Source organism: Rhinopithecus roxellana, chromosome 8, assembly GCF_007565055.1.
Source record: "Rhinopithecus roxellana isolate Shanxi Qingling chromosome 8, ASM756505v1, whole genome shotgun sequence".
Lineage (NCBI taxonomy): Eukaryota > Metazoa > Chordata > Mammalia > Primates > Cercopithecidae > Rhinopithecus > Rhinopithecus roxellana.
In genome coordinates, this window is record NC_044556.1 from 4,502,592 (window position 1) to 4,522,301 (window position 19,710).

At 44.8% G+C, this 19,710-nt stretch overlaps 1 protein-coding gene across 5 annotated transcripts; it reads left to right on the top strand.

Annotated features, from left to right (window-relative positions):
* Positions 1-2,262: 2,262 nt before the first annotated feature.
* On the top strand, positions 2,263-19,070 carry ZNF433 (zinc finger protein 433). 5 transcript variants are annotated; one of them, XM_030935163.1, is made up of 4 exons: positions 2,263-2,450; positions 15,507-15,642; positions 15,845-15,905; positions 17,128-19,070. In XM_030935163.1, the coding sequence occupies exons 1-4, from the start codon at positions 2,448-2,450 to the stop codon at positions 18,953-18,955; spliced, it is 2,028 nt and encodes a 675-aa protein (XP_030791023.1). In that variant the 5' UTR covers positions 2,263-2,447; the 3' UTR covers positions 18,956-19,070. The 5 variants fall into 5 exon arrangements, with proteins under 5 accessions (XP_030791023.1, XP_010359979.1, XP_030791026.1 ...); XM_010361677.2 differs by having other exon boundaries at positions 15,516-15,642; XM_010361676.2 differs by lacking the exon at positions 2,263-2,450 and having other exon boundaries at positions 14,982-15,642.
* The last annotated feature ends 640 nt before the right edge of the window (positions 19,071-19,710 follow it).

Consider the following 19,710-nt stretch of genomic DNA (forward strand, 5'->3'; position numbering starts at 1 on the left):
CCATGGCTGAGGATATAATGCTATCAGTTAAATCAATAGGGAATGGCACTTCCACTTGAGGGAACAATTAGTAAACCTTCAACAAATTGTCCTTTTCTGGTCATTTAGTGTCTGTATGTGAATTCCAACATCATTACTGCCAGCAGCTAAAATTATGATTCCATATCTGAAGTCACCTTTGCAAAAAAAGTATAACATAAGTCTACCTTGTCTCAGAGTGACGCCATCAACCTAGACATGTTTTCATCTTTGCACAGTCTTCCATAAGGGAAGTAATTGCTTAGCCACATTTGGAGGAGGAAAAAGTGGCAGTGGAAGTAGTAAGGTGCCTGGCAGGACTTCACTAGAGAGAAGAAGCAGAGTGGGAACATTCTTTAGATCACATATCATTGGTATACTCAGTTTCCATGGCTCAAGAAATAGTGCTTTCAGTTAAATCAAAAGAGTGCCACTTCTACCTGATGGAGCAGTTAGTAAATCCTCAACCAATTATCCTGTTCCAGTGATTTAGTTGCTGTATATAAATTCCAACATAAATGTTGCCAGGAGCTAAAATTATGACTCTACATCTGAAAACTCCTTTGCAAGAATTATAACAGTGAAAATGACAGTAAAAGAGATCAGATCTAAGCGACTCCACCTTTTCTTTAGCCTCCAAGCTACCCTTGTTCATTCCTGGATATAGGTCTTACTAATATTAGAAGGAGTTTAGTTTAGCTTTAAAGCAAAAGTCGTAACTGCCGCTTCCCAAAAGAAATCATCTCCTTGCTTGGGAACCAGATCGCCTTTGTAAAACTAAGAAATCAGTCACAAGATTAGAAATTATGGTTCAGGAAATATGCGGCCAGAGGACACAAGATTCCCAACCTTGCCACTTGCTCCTGTGGATAATATTGTTGTAAAACCTAAGATTGGTGTTTGAAGTATTTCTGAGACCCTTCATTCTGATGGATTAGCTGGTATCACACAGACCAATAAACTGGCTCACTTGCTCCAGTGGTCCCTAGCCAAGAACTGACTCAGTGCAAGAAGACAGCTTAGACTCCCTGTGATACATCCTTTTCGCGACCAATCAGCATTCCCCATTTTCCAGCCTCCTGCTCACCAAATTATCTTTAAAAACCCCACCCTCAGCTGGGTGCGGTGGCTCACGCCTGTAATCCCAGCACTTCCATAGGCCGAGGCGGGCAGATCATGAGGTCAGGAGTTTGAGACCAGCCTGACCAACATGGTGAAACCCTGTCTCTACTAAAATACAAAAATTAGCCGGGCGTGGTGGGGCGCGCCTGTAATCCCAGCTACTCGGGAGGCTGAGACAGGAGAATGGCTTGAACCCGGGAGGCGGAGGTTGCAGTGAACCGTGATTGCGCCACTGCTGTCCAGCACGGGCGACAGCGAGACTCCGTCTCAAAAACAAAGCAAAACAAAACCTAGCCTCCCAATTTTTAGGGAGGCAGAACTGAATAAAAATAAAACTCTGGTCTTTCATTTAGCCGGCTCTATTGCAATTCCCTTTTTCTTCCTTCGGAGACAGGGTCTCACTCTGACACCTAGGCTGCTAAAATCACAGCTCACTTTGGCCTGGACCTTTCTGGGCTCAGGCGATCCTGTCATCTCAGCCTTCCAAGTAGCTGGGACTACAAACATGCACCACCATGCCCGACTAATTTTTGTATTTTTTGTAGGTGGGGTTTTGCTATGTTACCCAAGCTGGTCTCAAGTTCCTGGGCTCAAGCAATCTGCCCTGCCTGCCTTGACTTCCCAAAGTGGTGGGGTTACAGGTATGAGCTACTCCCCCGCACAAGCTAGTTTCTATTCAACAGTACTCTATGGCGGGGGTCCCCAACCCCCGGTCCATGGCCTGTAAGAACCAGTCCGCACAGCAGGAGGTGAGCGGCTGGCGGGCGAGCCAGCGGGCATTATCGCCAGAGCTATGCTTCCTGTCAGATCAGCAGAGGCATTAGTGCGTCATAGAAGCCCGAACCCTATTGTGAGCTGCGCATGCGAGGGATCTAGGTTGGGTTTGCCTTACGAGGATCAAATGCCTGATGATCTGAGGTGGAAGTTTCATCCCGAAACTATCTGCCCCCGTAGGAGAACTGTCTTCCACGAAACCGGTTCTGGTGCTAAAAAGGTTACAGACGTCTGGCTTAAAGAATCTATCGCTAGATCCTGTCAAACCGGTTCTCAGAGCCCCGTTACCAAGGGCTTCTACTGTCACTCACGGCTGAGGGGGCGGGGCCCGGCGCCTCGTCCAATCAGGGGCGCCGGGCGGGGCCCTGCCAACTGTCCATCTGGGAGGGCGAAGGCCTTGCTCTCCTCCAGGCGGCGGGCTGAGGTTGGGAATCTGGCTTTCCCCTCCCAGAGGGTTCAGGTGCCACTGCCATAGCTTCTGTCGCCTGTGCTGTGACCCGCACTGGTCGTGGGAGTCACCTGAAAGGCAAGAAATGGTGAGCGTGCGGGCCAGGATTCCCGAGACGGGGAAGGAGCTGATTGGAACCGGCCGGAACCGGCTGTGGTGGGACCCGGGTCTCCCCGCGGCGACTCCGGGGTCTGGGACCCGAATTCCCTTGGGACAGCTCGGCCCTTGGTCCCCTTGGCCCCACGGTGGGGCTGGGCCGGCAGCCGGGACCCGGGCGTCTCGTCCCGTCCCTGCGCAGCGACTGTCACCCAGTTCCCAGAGCCCTCTCTGGGCAGCTCCGCGCCTGCTGCCCCGCGTCTCCCCAGATTGTGCGGGGACCACGCGAGGGTCATGGGGGGATCCTGCCTCGGGTGTGGGGTTTGTGTAGGAGGAGGGTGGGCTGTGGGGTCCCCAGTAGCTCCTTTCTCCTCTTAAAAATTAAACTGAGACACTTTAACAATGAAAGAGTTTTGCTTCTCAGAATAGGGTTTTTTAAAAATATATTAATAATTAAAGAGTTCCTTTGAGATTCCTGAATGATAAACACCCAGTCCTGGCTTGTAATTTGTTAACGGAAAATGCCAAACTGTGTAAAATAACTTAAAAGAAATTTATTCAGAGCCAAATAGGAGAGGGCTCACAACCCCAGGAGGCCTGGGGTAAGTGGTCCCGAGGCGGCTTAAGACAGTTTGTTTTTATTCATTTCAGGGAGACAGGAATTGCAGGGAAAATTATGCATCAATGCCTGGAAGGTGTGAGTTCCTTTGGCAGAAAGGGCGGGACCTGTGGAAGGGGGCTTAGAAGGGCAGATTCTGTAGGTGGCCGTTGGTGGAGAGTATGAAGCTTTGTTTAAAATTTCCAGGAAGTAGGAAGGAATGCTTCAGTGAAGAGGGTCTGGTATCTGTCATGTGATTTCATCTCAGCCAAAACAAAAGACCTGTTTCTTTAGATTTTATGAATTCTAAGATTTGACTTACCTCTTGCCTTGCGTGGCCTTAGGTCTTGTTTGTAATTTGGTATCTTATTGTCACAGAGAGTCTGCCTTTCCAGTCAGCTGATGTCTATTTTAACGTGAAGATGGATCAGTGGCTGTGTGTAAACTCCTAAAGGAAGCGGATATAATGAGGCCTGTCGGAAGGTTAATCTGTAGTCAGGTGTGGGAGGGTTCCAGCTGGCTCTTTCCAGTGTCTGTCAGGTGACTCAATTCCAGAATCACACTAAAGTTCAGGATAATCTGGAGTTCCAACAGCTTAAATTTTTGAATTACTTTTTTTCACAGACCATATAGCGGAAATTTTTTGGTTGTATAATCAGAGGTTACTCGACCAATTGTACCTGGTTAAGCCCATATTTCATTTCCCAATAAATTAGTAACTTCTTATTGCTTTCTCAGGCCACATACTGTCACATAAGTTAGTAATTTTATGAATAGCATTTGAATTTGATTTCCATGTGCTTGGTTCCGAGATCTTAGAGTACTATAGGCAGTTAAGTTTAATTACTTCTTGTTCAAAATTTTCAACACTCCCCAGTTGACTGGTACTTCTCTGCATTTTCTAAATATATGGGAAGGGAGATCTCAAACCCTCCACCCTGTGACCCTGGCCTACCTCTGGAGAGCTTGCAGTACAATACTAAAATTTCAGTTCCTTTCTAAAATTTCCAGACACCAACTCTCCTTCTTCAATTCGTAATATCAACTATTTGTTTTTGTTTTTGTGTGTGTGTGTGTTTTTTTTTTTTTTTTGGAGACGGAGTCTCGCTCTGTAGCCCAGGCTGGAGTGCAGTGGCGCGATCTCGGCTCACTGCAAGCTCCGCCTCCTGGGTTCACGCCATTCTCCTGCCTCAGCCTCCCAGTAGGTGGGACTACAGGCGCCCGCCACCATACCTGGCTAATTTTTTGTACTTTTAGTAGAAACGGGGTTTCACTGTATTAGCCAGGATGCTCTTCATCTCCTGACCTCGTGATCCACCAGCCTTGGCCTCCCAAAGTGCTGGGATTACAGGCGTGAGCCACTGCGCCCGGCCCGTTTTTTGTTTTTGAGGCGGAGTCTTGCTCTGTCGCCCAGGCTGGAGTGTAGTGGCACGATCTCCACCACTGCAGGCTCCACCTCCCAGGTTCATGCCATTCTCCTGCCTCAGTCTGGTAAGTGAAAATGCACTGGCCAGATGCAGTGGCTCATGCCTATAATCCCAACACTTTGGGAGGTTGAGGTGGGTAGATCACTTGAGGCCAGGAGTTTGAGACCAGCCTGGTCAATATGGTGAAACCTTGGCTCTACTAGAAATACAAAAGAAATTAGCCAGGTGTGGTGGCACACACCTGTAGTCCCAGCTACTCCAGAGGCTGAAGCCCGAGAATTGCTTGGACCTGGGAGGTGGATTCTGCACTGAGCCGAGATCGCACCATTGCACTCCAGCCTGGGCAAGTGAGCGAGACTCTGTCTCAAAAGAAAAAAAAAAAAAAAGAAAATGCACTTGGGGCACACAGGGGCACAGTGCAGTGTTGTTGGAAAATAGTCATTCAGCACTTCAGTGAGCAGGAGGAGCATAGAGAAATGTCCCATGTGATAAGATGGCCTGTGCTGACACTTGAGTCAAACATCACTGTGTTCTAGTCAGCATTGCCCCTCTGTGGGTTTGTCTTTTTGTAAATAATTGTTCACTTATTGCAGCTTCAGGTTTTTTGTTAATTGTGAATTGCAGTTTTCACTAGAGCTTGCAAAATAAGAAAATTTTACACACAGGCCAGAAAGATGTAGATTTCAGAAAAAAGATGGCTGGATGTGGTGGCTCACGCCTGTAACCCCAGCACTTTGGGAGGCCAAGGCAGGTGGATCACGTGAGGTGAGGAGTTCAAGACCAACCTGGCCAACACGATGAAACCTGTCTCTACTAAAAATACAAAAGTTAGCTGGGTGTAGTGGCACATGCCTGTAATCCCAGCTACTCGGGAGACTGAGGCACGAGAATCCCTTGAACCTGGGAGGTAGAGGCTGCAGTGAGCTGACATCATGCCATTGTACTCCAGCCTGTGCTATAGAGCAAGTCTCCATCTCAAAAAAAAAAAAAAAATCTCTATTTAGTCTTATATTCCATTTCTTAATATGTTTTTTTCTTCTCTACAGGCAGTGTAATACATTTCTCAGGTGTATCCTTTTGTTGTGGGTGATTTCCAATGGCATTATAGGGACTAGTTTTAGGAATGCTATTGGAGAAAAACAGGGAAAGTTTACTATTATAACTGGAGAAAAATGAAATAATTTCCACAAGAAAATATGGTAGATTGGTGAATTACAAAGAGTACCCAAAATATCAGTTCTGGCCGGGCATGGTGGCTCATGCCTGTAATCCCAACACTTTGGGAGGCTGAGGCATGCAGTTCACCAGGTCAGGAGATTGAGACCATCCTGGCCAACATGGTGAAACCGTGTCTCTACTAAAAATACAAAAAATTAGCCAGGCATGGTGGCACATGCCTGTAGTTCCTGCTACTTGGGAGGCTGAGGCAAGAGAATCGGTTGAACATGGGAGGCAGAGGTTGCAGTGAGCCGAGATCGCGCCAGTGCACTCCAGCCTGGGTGACTGGAAAAAAAAATCAGTTATTCTTCTTTGCAGGATGGAGGACTTTTTTCAAAAAGGGTCTTGCTGTGACCCAGGCTGGAGTGTACTGGTGTGATCACAGTTCACTGCAGCCTTGACTTCCTGGGCTCAAGCGATCATCCTACCTGAGCCTTCCGAGTAGCTGGGACCACAGGTGCATGCCACTCTGCCTAGCTAATTATTTTTTGTAGGGATGAGGTCTTCCTATATTGCCCAGATTTCGTGTCTTATTTCCACAAAGAGTCTGTTTTGTCTTTTGATATTACTTTATTTATTTTTTAGACAGAGTCTCACTGTGTTGCCTAGGCTGAAGTGCAGTGGCATGATCTTGGCTCACTGCAACTTCCACCTCCCTGGGTCCAAGCGATTCTTGTGCCTCAGCCTCCCAAGTAGCTGGTGCCTGCCACCACCCCCAGCTAATTTTTTTTTTTTTTTTTTTTTTTTAGTTGAGAAGGGGTTTCGCCATGCTGGCTAGGCTGATCTTGAATTCCTGACCTCAAGTGATCTGCCCCCCTTGGCATCCCAAAGTGCTGGGATTACAGGTGTGAGCCACTGTGCCTGGCTTGGTATCTATTTTAACATGAATGTTGCTCAGTTGCTGTGTCTTTTTTTTTTTTTTTTTTGAGATAGAGTCGCACTCTGAACAAGCTGGAGTGCAGTGGCGTGATCTCAGCTCACTGCAACCTCTGCCTCCTGGGTTCAAGCGAATCTCTTGCCTCAGCCTCCCAAATAGCTGGGACTACAGGTGCGCACCACCACGCCCAGATAATTTTTGTATTTTTAGTAGAGATGGGGTTTCACCATGTTGACCAAGATGGTCTCAATCTCTTGACCTCGTGATCTGCCTGCTTCGGCCTCCCAAAATGCTGGGATTACAGGCGTGAGCCAACCACACCACTGCAACCTCCACCTCCCAGGTTCAAGTGATCCTCCTGCCTCAGCTTCTCAAATAGCTGTGACCACACCCAGCTAATTTTTGTATTTTTCATAGAGATGGGGTTTCACCATGTTGCTCAGGGTTGTCTCGAACTCCTGAGCTCAAGTAATCCTCCTGCCTCCACCTCCAGAAGTGCTAGGATTACAGGCATGAGCCAGTATGCCCAGCTCTTTTAGTTATTTCAAAATGTACAATATATTATTTTTTACTGTAGTCAATCTGTTGTGCTTGCAAATTCTAGGTCTTATTCATTCTGTGTTTTTGTACCCACAGACCCTCTCCATTGGTCTGTATTTCCATCTCTCTGTTAATATCATGTTCTCTTTGTTAGTATAGATCTCAAAGCTGTGATGTATTCTGGGGATAGTGCCTGTCTATCTTAGTTATCTTGGGGTTTTATATCAAATTCCCATAGACTGGGTGACTTAAAGAATAAAGATTTCTAGGCCGGGCACGGTGGCTCACGCCTGTAATCCCAGCACTTTGGGAGGCTGAGGCAGGCGGATCACGAGGTCAAGAGATCGAGACCATCCTGGCTAACATGGTGAAACCCCGTCTCTACTAAAAATACAAAAAATTAGCTGGGCATGCTGGTGCGCACCTGTAGTCCCAGCTACTCAGAAGGCTGAGGTAGGAGGATCACTTGAACCTGGGAGGCAGAGGTTTCAGTAAGCCGAGATCAAGCCATGTCACTCCATCCTGGTGACAGAGTGAGACTCTGTCTCAAAAAAAAAAAAAAAAAAAAGAATAAACATTTATTTCTGACAGTTCTGGAAGTTGTGAAGTCCATGTTCAGGGTACTGACAGATCTGGTGCCTGGTAAGAGCCTACATCCTGATTTGCAGATGGCTTTTTTTTTTTTTTGAGACAGAATCTTGCTCTGTCACCCAGGCTATAGTACAGTGGTGTGATCTTGGCTCACTGCAACCTCTGCCTCCCAGGTTCAAGCAATTCTCCTGCCTCAGTCTCCTGGGTAGCTGGGATTACAAGTGCCTGCTACCATGCTTGGCTAATTTTTTGTATTTTTTAATAGAGACAGGGTTTCACCATCTTGGCCAGGCTGGTCTCGAACTCCTGACCTCGTGATCCACCCACCTCAGGCTCCCAAAGTGCTGGGATTACATGCGTGAGCCACTGCGCCAGGTCAGCTAATTTTTTATTTTTTCACATGATAGAAAAAGGAAACAGGCTATCCCGTGTCTCATAAGATAACTAATCCCATTCACGAGGGATCTACTCTGATGCTTTAATCTAATTCTAATGACTTCTCAGAGATGCCATCTTAATTCCATCGTATTACAGGTTAGGGTGTCACTGTATGATTTAGAGTGGGAAAATGCAAACATTTATGTCATAACATCCCTTAGTCATATTTTATACAACATCCTGGCTATTCTTTTTTTTTTTTTTTTTCCGAGGCAGAGTCTTGCTCTGTCACCCAGGCTGGAGTGCAGTGGTGCAATCTCGGCTCACTGCAACCTCTGCCTCTCGGGTTCAAGTGATTCTCCCTGCCTCAGCCTCACGAGTAGCTGGGACTACAGGCACATGCTACCATGCACGGCTAATTTTTGTATTTTTAGTAGAGAGGGGTTTCACCATGTTGGCCAGGCTGGTCTTGAACTCCTGACCTCAGGTGATCTGCCCAGCTCCGCCTCCCAAAGTGCTGGGTTTACAGGTGTGAGCTACCGCGCCCAGCTTATCCTGGCTATTCTTAGTCATTGTCTTCTATTTCAGTGTTTAGAAGTAGTTTTTCTTAATTTCAATGAAGAAACAAACCTGCTTGTGCATTTCATGGAATATAATAAAATACTAGATGTAGTTCAGAGAGATTACATCACAGTGACAATCAGTGTGTGTTTAAGGACATATAACATCTTTACATTTATTACATTTTTCCATTGATATCTTTGCATGGGTCCTTTTTGCATAATAATCATTTTATATCCTTTCTGAGACTTTTTGGGACTTCAAGAAAAGTAATTGCTTTTGGATGCTGAGGTGGGAGAATGGCTTCAGCCAGGGAGTTTGAGACCAGCCTGGGCAATATAAAGAGACCCTGTCTCGACAAAAATTAAGAAATTCGCCATGTGTGGCGGCAGGAGCCTATATTATCATCTACTCAGGAAGGGAGAGATAGCTTGAGCCTGGGAAGTCAAGGCTACAGTGAGCTGTCATCATGCCCCTGCACCATAGCATGGGTGACAGAGCAAGAACCTGTCCTTAAACAAAACAAAGATAATAAAAACATTTTTAAAAAGAAAATTAATTGTAATACAACTTTAATAGGCTATATTGTCTTTTTAAAAATTATATTCAACAGGTTGTTGCTGGTATTTCCATGTGCACTGATAGTCATTTCTGCATAGAGTTTCCACTCTAGAAACTAAAAATATTACATATGGTCAAAACACAGAAAACAATTTCACAGTGATCCAAAATATTGATGGAGCCAGTATTGTGAATGATAATTATTGTTTTCTTATTTTCTTATAGTTTCATAACCTTGATATGCATCCCTATCGGTATATTTTATTTTTACATTTTTTTAACGCAGTTGATATCAGATATGTGATATTTTATATCATATTTTATTTTTACTTAGTAACGAACCTTCCATGGAATGGTAGTTCACTTTCTTGATTTATGGATTTTGTTTTTTACGACAGTAGTCATTTGACCATAACATTGAGCAGATAATCTACACGGGTCCCACTTTTTTTTTCTTAGGTCATAGTTCTTCCTATGATACTTCAGTCCCAGGTACTGGGGAGGCTGTGGTGGGAGGATCACTTGAGCCCAGGTGGTTGAAGCCACAGTGAAATATGATCATGCCACTGCACTCCAGACTGAGTGGCAGAGTGAGACCCTGTCTCAAAAAAACAAAATTGAAAAAAACAAAGATAAAAGAGTATATGGTCATGCCGCTCTGAATGCATGATCTTAGCAGCTAAGCAGGTTCAGGCCAGGTTAGCACATGGTTTGTAGAATTCCTGGGAATACTGGTTGCTATAGGCTTAAAAAAAAAAGAGAAATTGCAAGGAGAATTCACCAAATGGAAGAAAGACATGCAAATTCTATACCTGGTCCTGACATACATCTATATCAGCTGAAGCCTAAGTACCGAGACCAGCTTGGTCATGGAGACCCTAACCCAATGGCGCTACAGGAATTCAAGACACACACAGAGAAATATAGAGTGTGGAGTGGGAAATCGGGGCTGACAGCCTTCAGAGCTGAGAGCCACAAACAGAGATTTACCCACATATTTATTGACAGCAAGCCAGTGATAAGCATTGTGTCTGTAGATTATAGATTAACTAAAATTATTCCTTACGGGAAACAAAGGGATGGGCTCTGGCGAGTTATCTGCAGCAGGAACATGTCCTTAAGACACAGATCGCTTATGCTATTTGTGGTTTAGGAACACCTTTAAGTGGTTTTCCACCCTGGATGGGCCAAGTGTTTCTTGCCCTCATTCCGGTAAACCAACAGCCTTCAGCATGGGCATCATAGCCATCATGAACATGTCACAGTTCAACCCATAGGTTGTATAACTGAATTAATGGCTCTTAAGTCAGTTAACATTCTCCATTTACATGATTTTCTCTTAATTACGAAACTGGAGAATTCCAAGGGGAAAATGTTGGCGCTCTGTCCTTTTTCTAATCGTTCAGTAACTAGGTCCTCTAAAGCCTCTAGTTTCTCTTTACTTAGTGGCCATTGTTTTATCCAAATTGGCTTATCTGTTAACCATTTTGAAAGTATAGGTTCCAGGCCGGGCGCGGTGGCAAGCCTGTAATCCCAGCACTTTGGGAGGCCGAGACGGGCGGATCACGAGGTCAGGAGATCGAGACCATCCTGGCTAACACGGTGAAACCCCGTCTCTACTAAAAAAATACAAAAAACTAGCCGGGCGAGGTGGCGGCGCCTGTAGTCCCAGCTACTCGGGAGGCTGAGGCAGGAGAATGGCGGGAACCCGGGAGGCGGAGCTTGCAGTGAGCTGAGACCCGGCCACTGCACTCCAGCCTGGGCCACAGAGTGAGACTCCGTCTCAAAAAAAAAAAAAAAAAAAAAAAAAAAAAAAAGTATAGGTTCTGGAGGCTTAACAGTGGCCACCATCAAAAATGGTATCCTAAACCTTGGTGGGAACTTTGTCTTTCCCTTGAAGCAGTTCCTTCAAACCTTGCAAATTTTTTCCTAGTCTCATACCAGGGACATACCCCATTTCATGCATCACATGTTGACGTTGAGGGCTGTATAGTTGCTCTGGAATTAGAACTTGTGCTCCCCATTGCTGTAATAAATCTCTCCCCCATACATTTATAGGTACAGAAGTTACAGTTGTTGAATAGTCCCAGGTTGTCCATTGGGCCCTTCACAATGCAAAATATTACTACTTTGATATACTTCAGGGGCTTTACCAACTCCACCTATGTTAAATTGAGCAGGTTGAATTGGCCATGCGGACGGCCAGTGGTGTAGAGAAATGATTGAAATGTCCACTCCTGTATCTACCAAACCTTTAAATTTCTTTCCCTGAATAGTTATTTCACAGGTAGGAAATATTTCAGTAATTTGATTCACCCAGTTAGCTACTTTGCCTTGTTTATTTGTGGTTCCAAATACTCCTGTTCATTTAATTTCACTTTTCCCCATTTCCACATACGGCACAATCAAGAGTTACGCTTTCATGGCTCTGCTTTCCAGGGAACAGAAGAAGATAAAACAATTTGAATTTCCCATTGTAATCTGAATCAGTGACTCCTGTATGTACTTGCACTCCTTTTAAATTTAAACTAGATCTACCTAGAAGTAATCAGATTGTTCCCACTGGCAAGGGTCCACAGATCCCTGTTGGAACTTTTTGGAGGGGTTCCCCAGGCAGAAGACTCACAGCTTTTGTGCAGCATAAATCTACTGTGGCACTACTGGCTGTGGTGGGGGACAGATATTGTATAAGGGTGAGGGAATGAATGGCCTCAGCTGGAAATGCCTCGTTTTGGAACAGACCCCTCATGGCGTTTCCCAAATTTAAAAGGAAAAGGCTCAAATGTAGCTATATTTCCCTGTTGATCTGGGGGGTGTATCCTAACAGGGAACTGCCAAGCCTCTATATCACCCTTTCATCTAGCTTGCTGAATTCCTGCCTGAGTAGAACTGAGAGCTGTTACTAGAGATGCTGCTCAAACAGTCATTGAGGAAACTACTTTTCACCCAGTGTCCTCCAGAAAAGAAAGATCTGGCAGGTCAGGCCACTCTTTTTCTTCAAAATAAGGAGGGGGTGCAGAAGGGTAGGGATGAACACTTCCTCCTTTGCTGCTTTAGCTTTAGCTGGCAAACAAACTTGCTCTGTCATCTCTTCTGTTACTTCATTATACTCTCCTTCCTCCTCCTCATCAGCGTGAAAAGGTTCCAAGTTGGAAGGAACCAGAGCTCACACTTGTTCCATTGTTACCCTGATGCTTCCGAGCTCCCCTTACTCACCATGGGCATTGCTTAAGAGTACTTGGGTATCCTCCGGCTTAGTTCCACATTCTCCAACCATTACTCCTGTGACCCTTCGACCCGGGTTCGAGCCCCACATATGGACACCACTTGCCAAGACCAGCTGAGTCGTGGAGACCTTAACCCAGCAGCACTAGAGGAATTAAAGACACACACAGAGAAATATAGAGTGTGGAGTGGCAAATCAGGGCACTGACAGCCTTCAGAGCTGAGAGCCAGGAACAGAGATTTACCCACATATTTATTGACAGCAAGCCAGTGATAAGCATTGTTTCTGTAGATTATAGGTTAACTAAAAGTATTCCTTTCGGGAAACAAAGGGATGGGCCAAAACAAAAGGATGGGCTCTGGCTAGTTATCTGCAGCAGGAGCATGTCCTTAAGGCACAGATCGCTCATGCTATTGTTTGTGGTTTAGGAACACCTTTAAGTGGTTTTCCGCCCTGGATGGATTAGGTGTTCCTTGCCCTCATTCTGGTAAACCAACAACCTTCAGCGTGGACATCACAGCCGTCAAGAACTTGTCACAGTGCTGCAGAGATTTTGTTTATGGCCAGTTTATGGCCAGATTTGGGGGCCTGTTCCCAACACCTAAGTCTCTATCACAGCATGATGGCTGAATTGGCAGCCAGTACCGCCAGGCATCCTGCATCATCACTGCAGGAGATAAGTTCCACCCTAGTACCCTGTCTGGGAAAGAGTGCACCCACAGTCCCCTGTCTTACCAAGTTTATGGGGTAACAACAGGGAGTGGTCTTTAGGAAATAAATCTGACCTGGTGTTTTGGTTTTGTGAGTGGGAGGTATTCTCAGCTGTCTCCCCACAGGGAGAGAGCCTATTATCCCCTATGCATTCTAGACTTCTGGAGCAGAGTCACCAGTTTAAATCCCTATCCCTTGTAAAGGGAGATTGTATTGAAAATGTGTTTAAAATATCAAGGAAGGCTTTATTCAGCACAATTGTAATATGTGTCATGAGAACTATAATATGGAGTGAGATTACAGTTCTGTATATTACATTTCTCATGACACGTAATAGGCTGTCTCCGAGTTTAATCTCCTTCCTATATTACAGGGCAAGGTGAGGGAAAGGATGGAACTTGGTGAGGTGTCAACAGTTAGGGAAGAGAAAATTGATGAATTATCATGAGTGGGGGAAATTGAACTTGATTGGAATACAAAGTTTTGGTCAGGGGGATTCTCTGTGAACTGCCTTAAAAGGGTTTTTGCTGTAACTGGGCTCTGCAGAAGAAGGCCAAAGCCTAGACAAGAAAAGGGCTGTGAGCTCAAGTTTGGTCAAAGAAGGAGTGCTGGCTAGGTGCAGTGGCTCACAGCTGTAATCCCAGCACTTTGGGAGGCCGAGGTGGGTGAATCACAAGGTCAGGAGTTCGAGACCAGCTTGGCCAATATGGTCTCTACTAAAAACAAAAAAATTAGCCGGGTGTAGTAGTGGATGCCTGTAATCCCAGCTACTTGGGAAGCTAAGGCAGGAGAATCAGTTGAAGCTGGGAGGCAGAGGTTGCAGTGAGCCGAGATTGCACCACTGCTCTCCAGCCTGGGCGGCAGAGTGAGACTACTCCGTCTCAAAAACAAAACAAAACAAAAAAACAGGAGTCCTTAAGACCCCTGTAGCTTAGCGCTGTTTTTTGTTTTGTTTTGTTTTGTTTTTGTTTTGCTTCTTTTGAGACGGAGTCTCGCTCTGTCACCTAGGCTGGAGTGCAATGGTGTGATCTCGGCTCACAGCAACCTCTGCCTCCCTAGTTCAAGCGATTCTCCTGCCTCAGCCTCCCCAGTACCTGGTATTACAGGTGCCCGTCACTATACCCAGCTCATTTTTGTCTTTCTAGTAGAGACAGGGTTTCACCATGTTAGTTAGGCTGGTCTTGAACTGACCTCAGGTGATCCACCCACCTCGGCCTCCCAAAGTGCTGGGATTACAGGCGTGAGCTACCACGCTCGGCTAGCTCTTAGGAATGACAATAAATCCCTAAATTTCTGGTTTTCTCACTACATTTCGAAACACTCAGTCCTCTCTCAAAAGGACGCCTTCAATTATGTGTTTCTCATGATGCATTTGAAACAGCTGCAGTATTTAAATTGTTTATTATTTTTTACTTTAATAAATGGCTATATTTAAAATGTTATTATTTTATGAATACTTTTCATGAGAGAAAGTGCTCAATAGCCACCAAAAACTACACTGTGTGAAATAATTATGCCTGTTGACTCCTGATGTTGAGCACCACTTCATATACTTATTGGTCATTTCTATGTATTGGAGAAATGTAATTCAAATACTTTTGCCCTTTTTTTAAAAAAAAAATTTTTTTTGAGACAGAGTCTTGCTCTGTTGCCCTGGCTGGAGTGCGGTGGTGTGATCTTGGCTCACTGCAGTATCTGCCTCTTGGGTTCCAGCGAGTCTCCTGCCTCAGCCTCCTGGGTAGGTGGGATTACAAGCATGCGCCACCACACCTGGCTAATTTTTTTTTTTTTTTTTTTGAGACCAAGTCTCACTCTGTTGCCCAGGCTGGAATGCAGCGGCATGAGCTCATGAGTTTTTGTTTTAGTTATCTATGATTCATCATTTAGATTGATAAGACCCCTTGTAAAATCCAGTTTTTTGGTTTTTGTTTCTGCTGCAGGAATCAGAACAAAATTCACTTTCTAGATAACATCAAAGGTTAAACTTTGTGCATAGGCATTTTTTTCAAGGATATGCAGCCTCAGGACTGTTAATGTTAACTTTTTCTGCACAGGAATTTGGAGGACTTTGTTATGGCAGGTGCTGTACTCCCACTTTACAAACAAACATTGGGGCAGCCCAGGCAGCACACCTTTCTGGATTTGCCAAAAATACACATTTTCCTATTCTACTGTTGCTTTACCACATGGTTCAGTTGTAGCCTCAGAATTACTTTATAGAAGAAGCTGAGTGTAGAAAGAGAGTATGAGGTCTGATGGTCATGGAATACTTGAGTCCACAGCATCATGGGAACTTCTTGGGAATAGAGTATAGGCTCCCAGTGCTGTTAGTCTTACCCATCCTCCTCTATACATGTGAGATGTTTCAGGATTCAGTGGCCTTTGAGGATGTGGCTGTGACCTTCACCCAAGAGGAATGGGCTTTGCTGGATCCTTCCCAGAAAACTCTCTATAGAGATGTCATGCAAGAAACCTTCAGGAACCTGGCCTCTGTAGGTAAGGGTGACAATATTACTTCCCTCAGTAAATGAGAGAACAAGTATTTTTAGCTCATGTATGCTGCTGAGTGATTTACAGTGTGGATAGGGAATATCTGATAAAGGAAGCATGCTTGCAGTGTACCATGAACATAGAATCAAGTAATTTTTAAAATAATTTTATACTAATTCAAGATTATTTTCCTTGTTCTGTGTTGTAGGGAAAAAATGGAAAGCCCAGAACATATATGTAGAGTATGAAAATCTAAAGAGAAACCTAAGGTAATTTGCACTAACAAGACAAAGAAGTGTCTCTTTAGAAAATCTTAGAATGGGAAAAAATGTTTAAAAAAAAAAAAAGAAATGAAATAAGCACCATTTCAATCTATTTATTCTCAGAAAATTTTCTCTGAACACATATTGAAGGGTGATGTAGGCTTGACACAATGGCTCAGGCCTATATTTCAGCCCTTTGGGAGGTTCAGGCTGGAGAATTACTTCAGTCCAGGAGTTTGAGGCCATACTAAGCCACAATGGCATCACTGCACCCCTCCCTGCCTGGGCAAGAGTGTGGGACCCTGACTTAAAAACAAATTTAAAAAGACAGATATTTAGTATTTGTAAAATAGTTTACTTTAAAATAGTATTCAGAGAGGTCGGGTGCGGTGGCTTACGCCTATAATCCCAGCACTTTGGAAGGCCGAGGAGGGCGGATCACTTGAGGTCAGGAGTTCAAGAGCAGCCTGGCCAACATAGTGAAACCCTGTCTCTACTAAAAGTATAAAAATTAGCTGGGCATCATGGTGGACACCTGTTATCTCAGCTACCCGGGAGGCTGAGGCAGGAAAATCACTTGAACCCAGGAGGGCGAGGTTGCAGTGAGCCCAGTGAACCCAGAGGTGAGTTTGCCCCACTGCATTCCACCTGGACGAGAGAGTGAGTCTCCATCTCAAAGAAAAAGAAAAAAAAAAAGAAAGAAAAAAAAAAGAAAACAGTATTCAGAAGCCTTCTATCATCTTTTTTGATAATAGATATAGCTGGGCCATCTTGTAGAGCCTGTGGTCCATTCAAATTCAGACAGGGCAGAAATCCTACAGTTTGCTGGATGATGTTAAAAATGGAAGTGCAGGCCAGGCACGGTGGCTCACGCCTATAATCCAAGCATTTTGGGAAACCAAAGCAGGTGGATCACCTGAGGTCAGGAGTTTGAGACCAGTCTGGCCAACATGGTGAAACCCTGTCTCTACTAAAATACAAAAAATTAGCTGGGTGTGGTGTCATGCGCCTGTAGTCCCAGCTACTTAGGAGGCTGAGGCAGAAAAATTGCTTGAACTCAGGAGGCGAAAGTTGCAGTGAGCCAAGATCACACCACTACACTCCAGCCTGGGCAAAAGAGTGAGACTCCATCTCAAAAGAAAAGAAAAAATGTAAGTGCAATACTTGTGAATGAATATAAAATCACTGATAAGCAGACCCATTACAATGTACTTCTCATTGTTCACAGAATTTTTGTGGGAGAGAGACTCTTTGAAAGTAAAGAAGGTCATCAGCATGCAGAAATTTTGACCCTGGTTCCAGATGACATGCTGAAGAAGAAAACAACTACTGGAGTAAAATCATGCAAAAGCAGTGTGTATGGAAAAGTAGGCAGTGCTCATTCATCTCTTAATAGGCACATCAGAGATAACACTGGACACAAGGCATATGAGTATCAAGAATATGGACAGAAACCATACAAATGTAAATACTGTAAAAAACCTTTCAACTGTCTCTCCTCTGTTCAGACACATGAAAGGGCTCATAGTGGAAGGAAACTCTATGTTTGTGAGGAATGCAGAAAAACATTTATTTCCCATTCAAGCCTTCAAAGACACATGATAATGCACAGTAGAGATGGGCCTTATAAGTGTAAATTTTGTGGGAAAGCCTTGATGTTTCTCAGTTTGTATCTTATCCACAAACGAACTCACACTGGAGAGAAACCATATGAATGTAAACAGTGTGGGAAAGCCTTTAGTCATTCTAGTAGCCTTCGAATACATGAAAGAACTCACACCGGGGAGAAGCCTTATGAATGCAGTGAATGTGGTAAGGCATTCCACAGTTCCACATGCCTCCATGCACATAAAAGAACTCACACTGGGGAGAAGCCATATGAATGTAAACAGTGTGGGAAAGCCTTCAGCTCTTTCCATTCCTTTCAAATACATGAAAGAACTCACACTGGGGAGAAGCCATATGAATGTAAGGAATGTGGAAAAGCCTTCAAGTGTCCCAGTTCTGTTCGTAGACACGAAAGAACCCATTCTAGGAAAAAACCATATGAATGTAAACATTGTGGGAAAGTATTATCTTATCTTACCAGCTTTCAGAACCACCTGGGAATGCACACTGGAGAGATATCTCATAAATGTAAGATATGTGGCAAAGCCTTTTATTCTCCCAGTTCACTTCAAACACATGAAAAAACGCACACTGGAGAGAAACCATACAAATGCAACCAATGTGGTAAAGCCTTTAATTCTTCCAGTTCCTTTCGATATCATGAAAGGACTCACACTGGAGAGAAACCTTATGAGTGTAAGCAATGTGGGAAAGCCTTCAGATCTGCCTCACTCCTTCAAACGCATGGTAGGACTCACACAGGAGAGAAACCCTATGCATGTAAGGAATGTGGAAAACCATTTAGTAATTTCTCTTTCTTTCAAATACATGAAAGGATGCACAGAGAAGAGAAGCCCTATGAATGTAAGGGTTACGGGAAAGCATTCAGTTTGCCCAGTTTATTTCATAGACATGAAAGGACTTACACTGGAAGGAAAACCTATGAATGCAAGCAGTGTGGCAGATCCTTCAATTGTTCGAGTTCCTTTCGATATCATGGAAGGACTCACACTGGAGAGAAACCCTATGAATGCAAGCAATGTGGAAAAGCCTTCAGATCTGCCTCACAGCTTCAAATTCACGGAAGGACTCACACTGGAGAGAAACCTTATGAATGTAAGCAGTGTGGGAAAGTCTTTGGATCTGCCTCACACCTTCAAATGCATGGAAGGACTCACACTGGAGAGAAACCCTATGAATGTAAGCAGTGTGGGAAATCTTTTGGATGTGCCTCGCGACTTCAAATGCATGGAAGGACTCACACTGGAGAGAAACCGTATAAATGTAAGCAATGTGGGAAAGCTTTTGGATGTCCCTCAAACCTTCGAAGGCATGGAAGGACTCACACTGGAGAGAAACCCTATAAATGTAAGCAATGTGGGAAAGTCTTTAGATGTTCTTCACAACTTCAAGTGCACAGAAGGACTCACTGCATAGGCACCCCATAACCCCAGGCTTTAGGAGGCTGAGGTGGGAGGACTGCTTAAGCCCAGGAGTTCAAGACCAGCCTGGGCAACATGGTGAGACTCTATCATAAAAAATAGATAAATAAAAAGACTTCCAGTTGGTGGTAATGGCAGTTGAGAAATCCATGGCTGGGATACAATGGCATCTGCTGGGCAGGGCAGATAAGTGACAGAGGGAGAATGGGTGGCCAGGGAGCTACTGGAACAAAATGGTGGTCTGGGTCCCACAGCAGCAATGACTTTAAAGGCCAGGGAGAGGTGGGAAAAGGTGAGGGTTCCCAGGATGCAATGCCAGAGACATGGTGATGTCCTTAGGTCCAGGACTGCTGGGGGCAGTGGCACCTGAGGGAGGTAGGTGTGGAAGGGCATCCTTGTGTGGACTGGGGAGGGAGCATGAAGGAGCACAGGGTAAAGTTCAAATCATGGCTGAGGCCAGTTCAAGCTGAGGGTAAAGGTGCCTGGGGGAGGGCATGAGAGTCAAGTCAGGTTTGGGGGACAGGGCAGAGAGTTTCTAAGTTGTGTGTATCTGCGGAGGGATCCAGCATGACTGGGTCCAGTCAGGGAGTTAGGGGCATTCAGAATGAAGGGTTGGATCCTGGACATTTGTGCAGGCCAGGAGGGAAGAGGAAAGTGGTGGCAGGGAGCATAGAGTTCATGGGTATTGGGTGTGTGTCCTGCCAACCTCACATCATGCAAAAACGTAGGACTGAGTTGTGAAGAGTTTATTCAAGTGAAAA

Bases quoted from the DNA above. Each gene is read 5' to 3' on its own strand.
- ZNF433 (XM_010361676.2), top strand. From the start codon at position 15,402: ATGGTCATGGAATACTTGAGTCCACAGCATCATGGGAACTTCTTGGGA. The intron at 15,643-15,844 runs GTAAGGGTGACA...TCTGTGTTGTAG, and splicing joins CAGGAACCTGGCCTCTGTAG to GGAAAAAATGGAAAGCCCAG. The intron at 15,906-17,127 runs GTAATTTGCACT...CATTGTTCACAG, and splicing joins AATCTAAAGAGAAACCTAAG to AATTTTTGTGGGAGAGAGAC.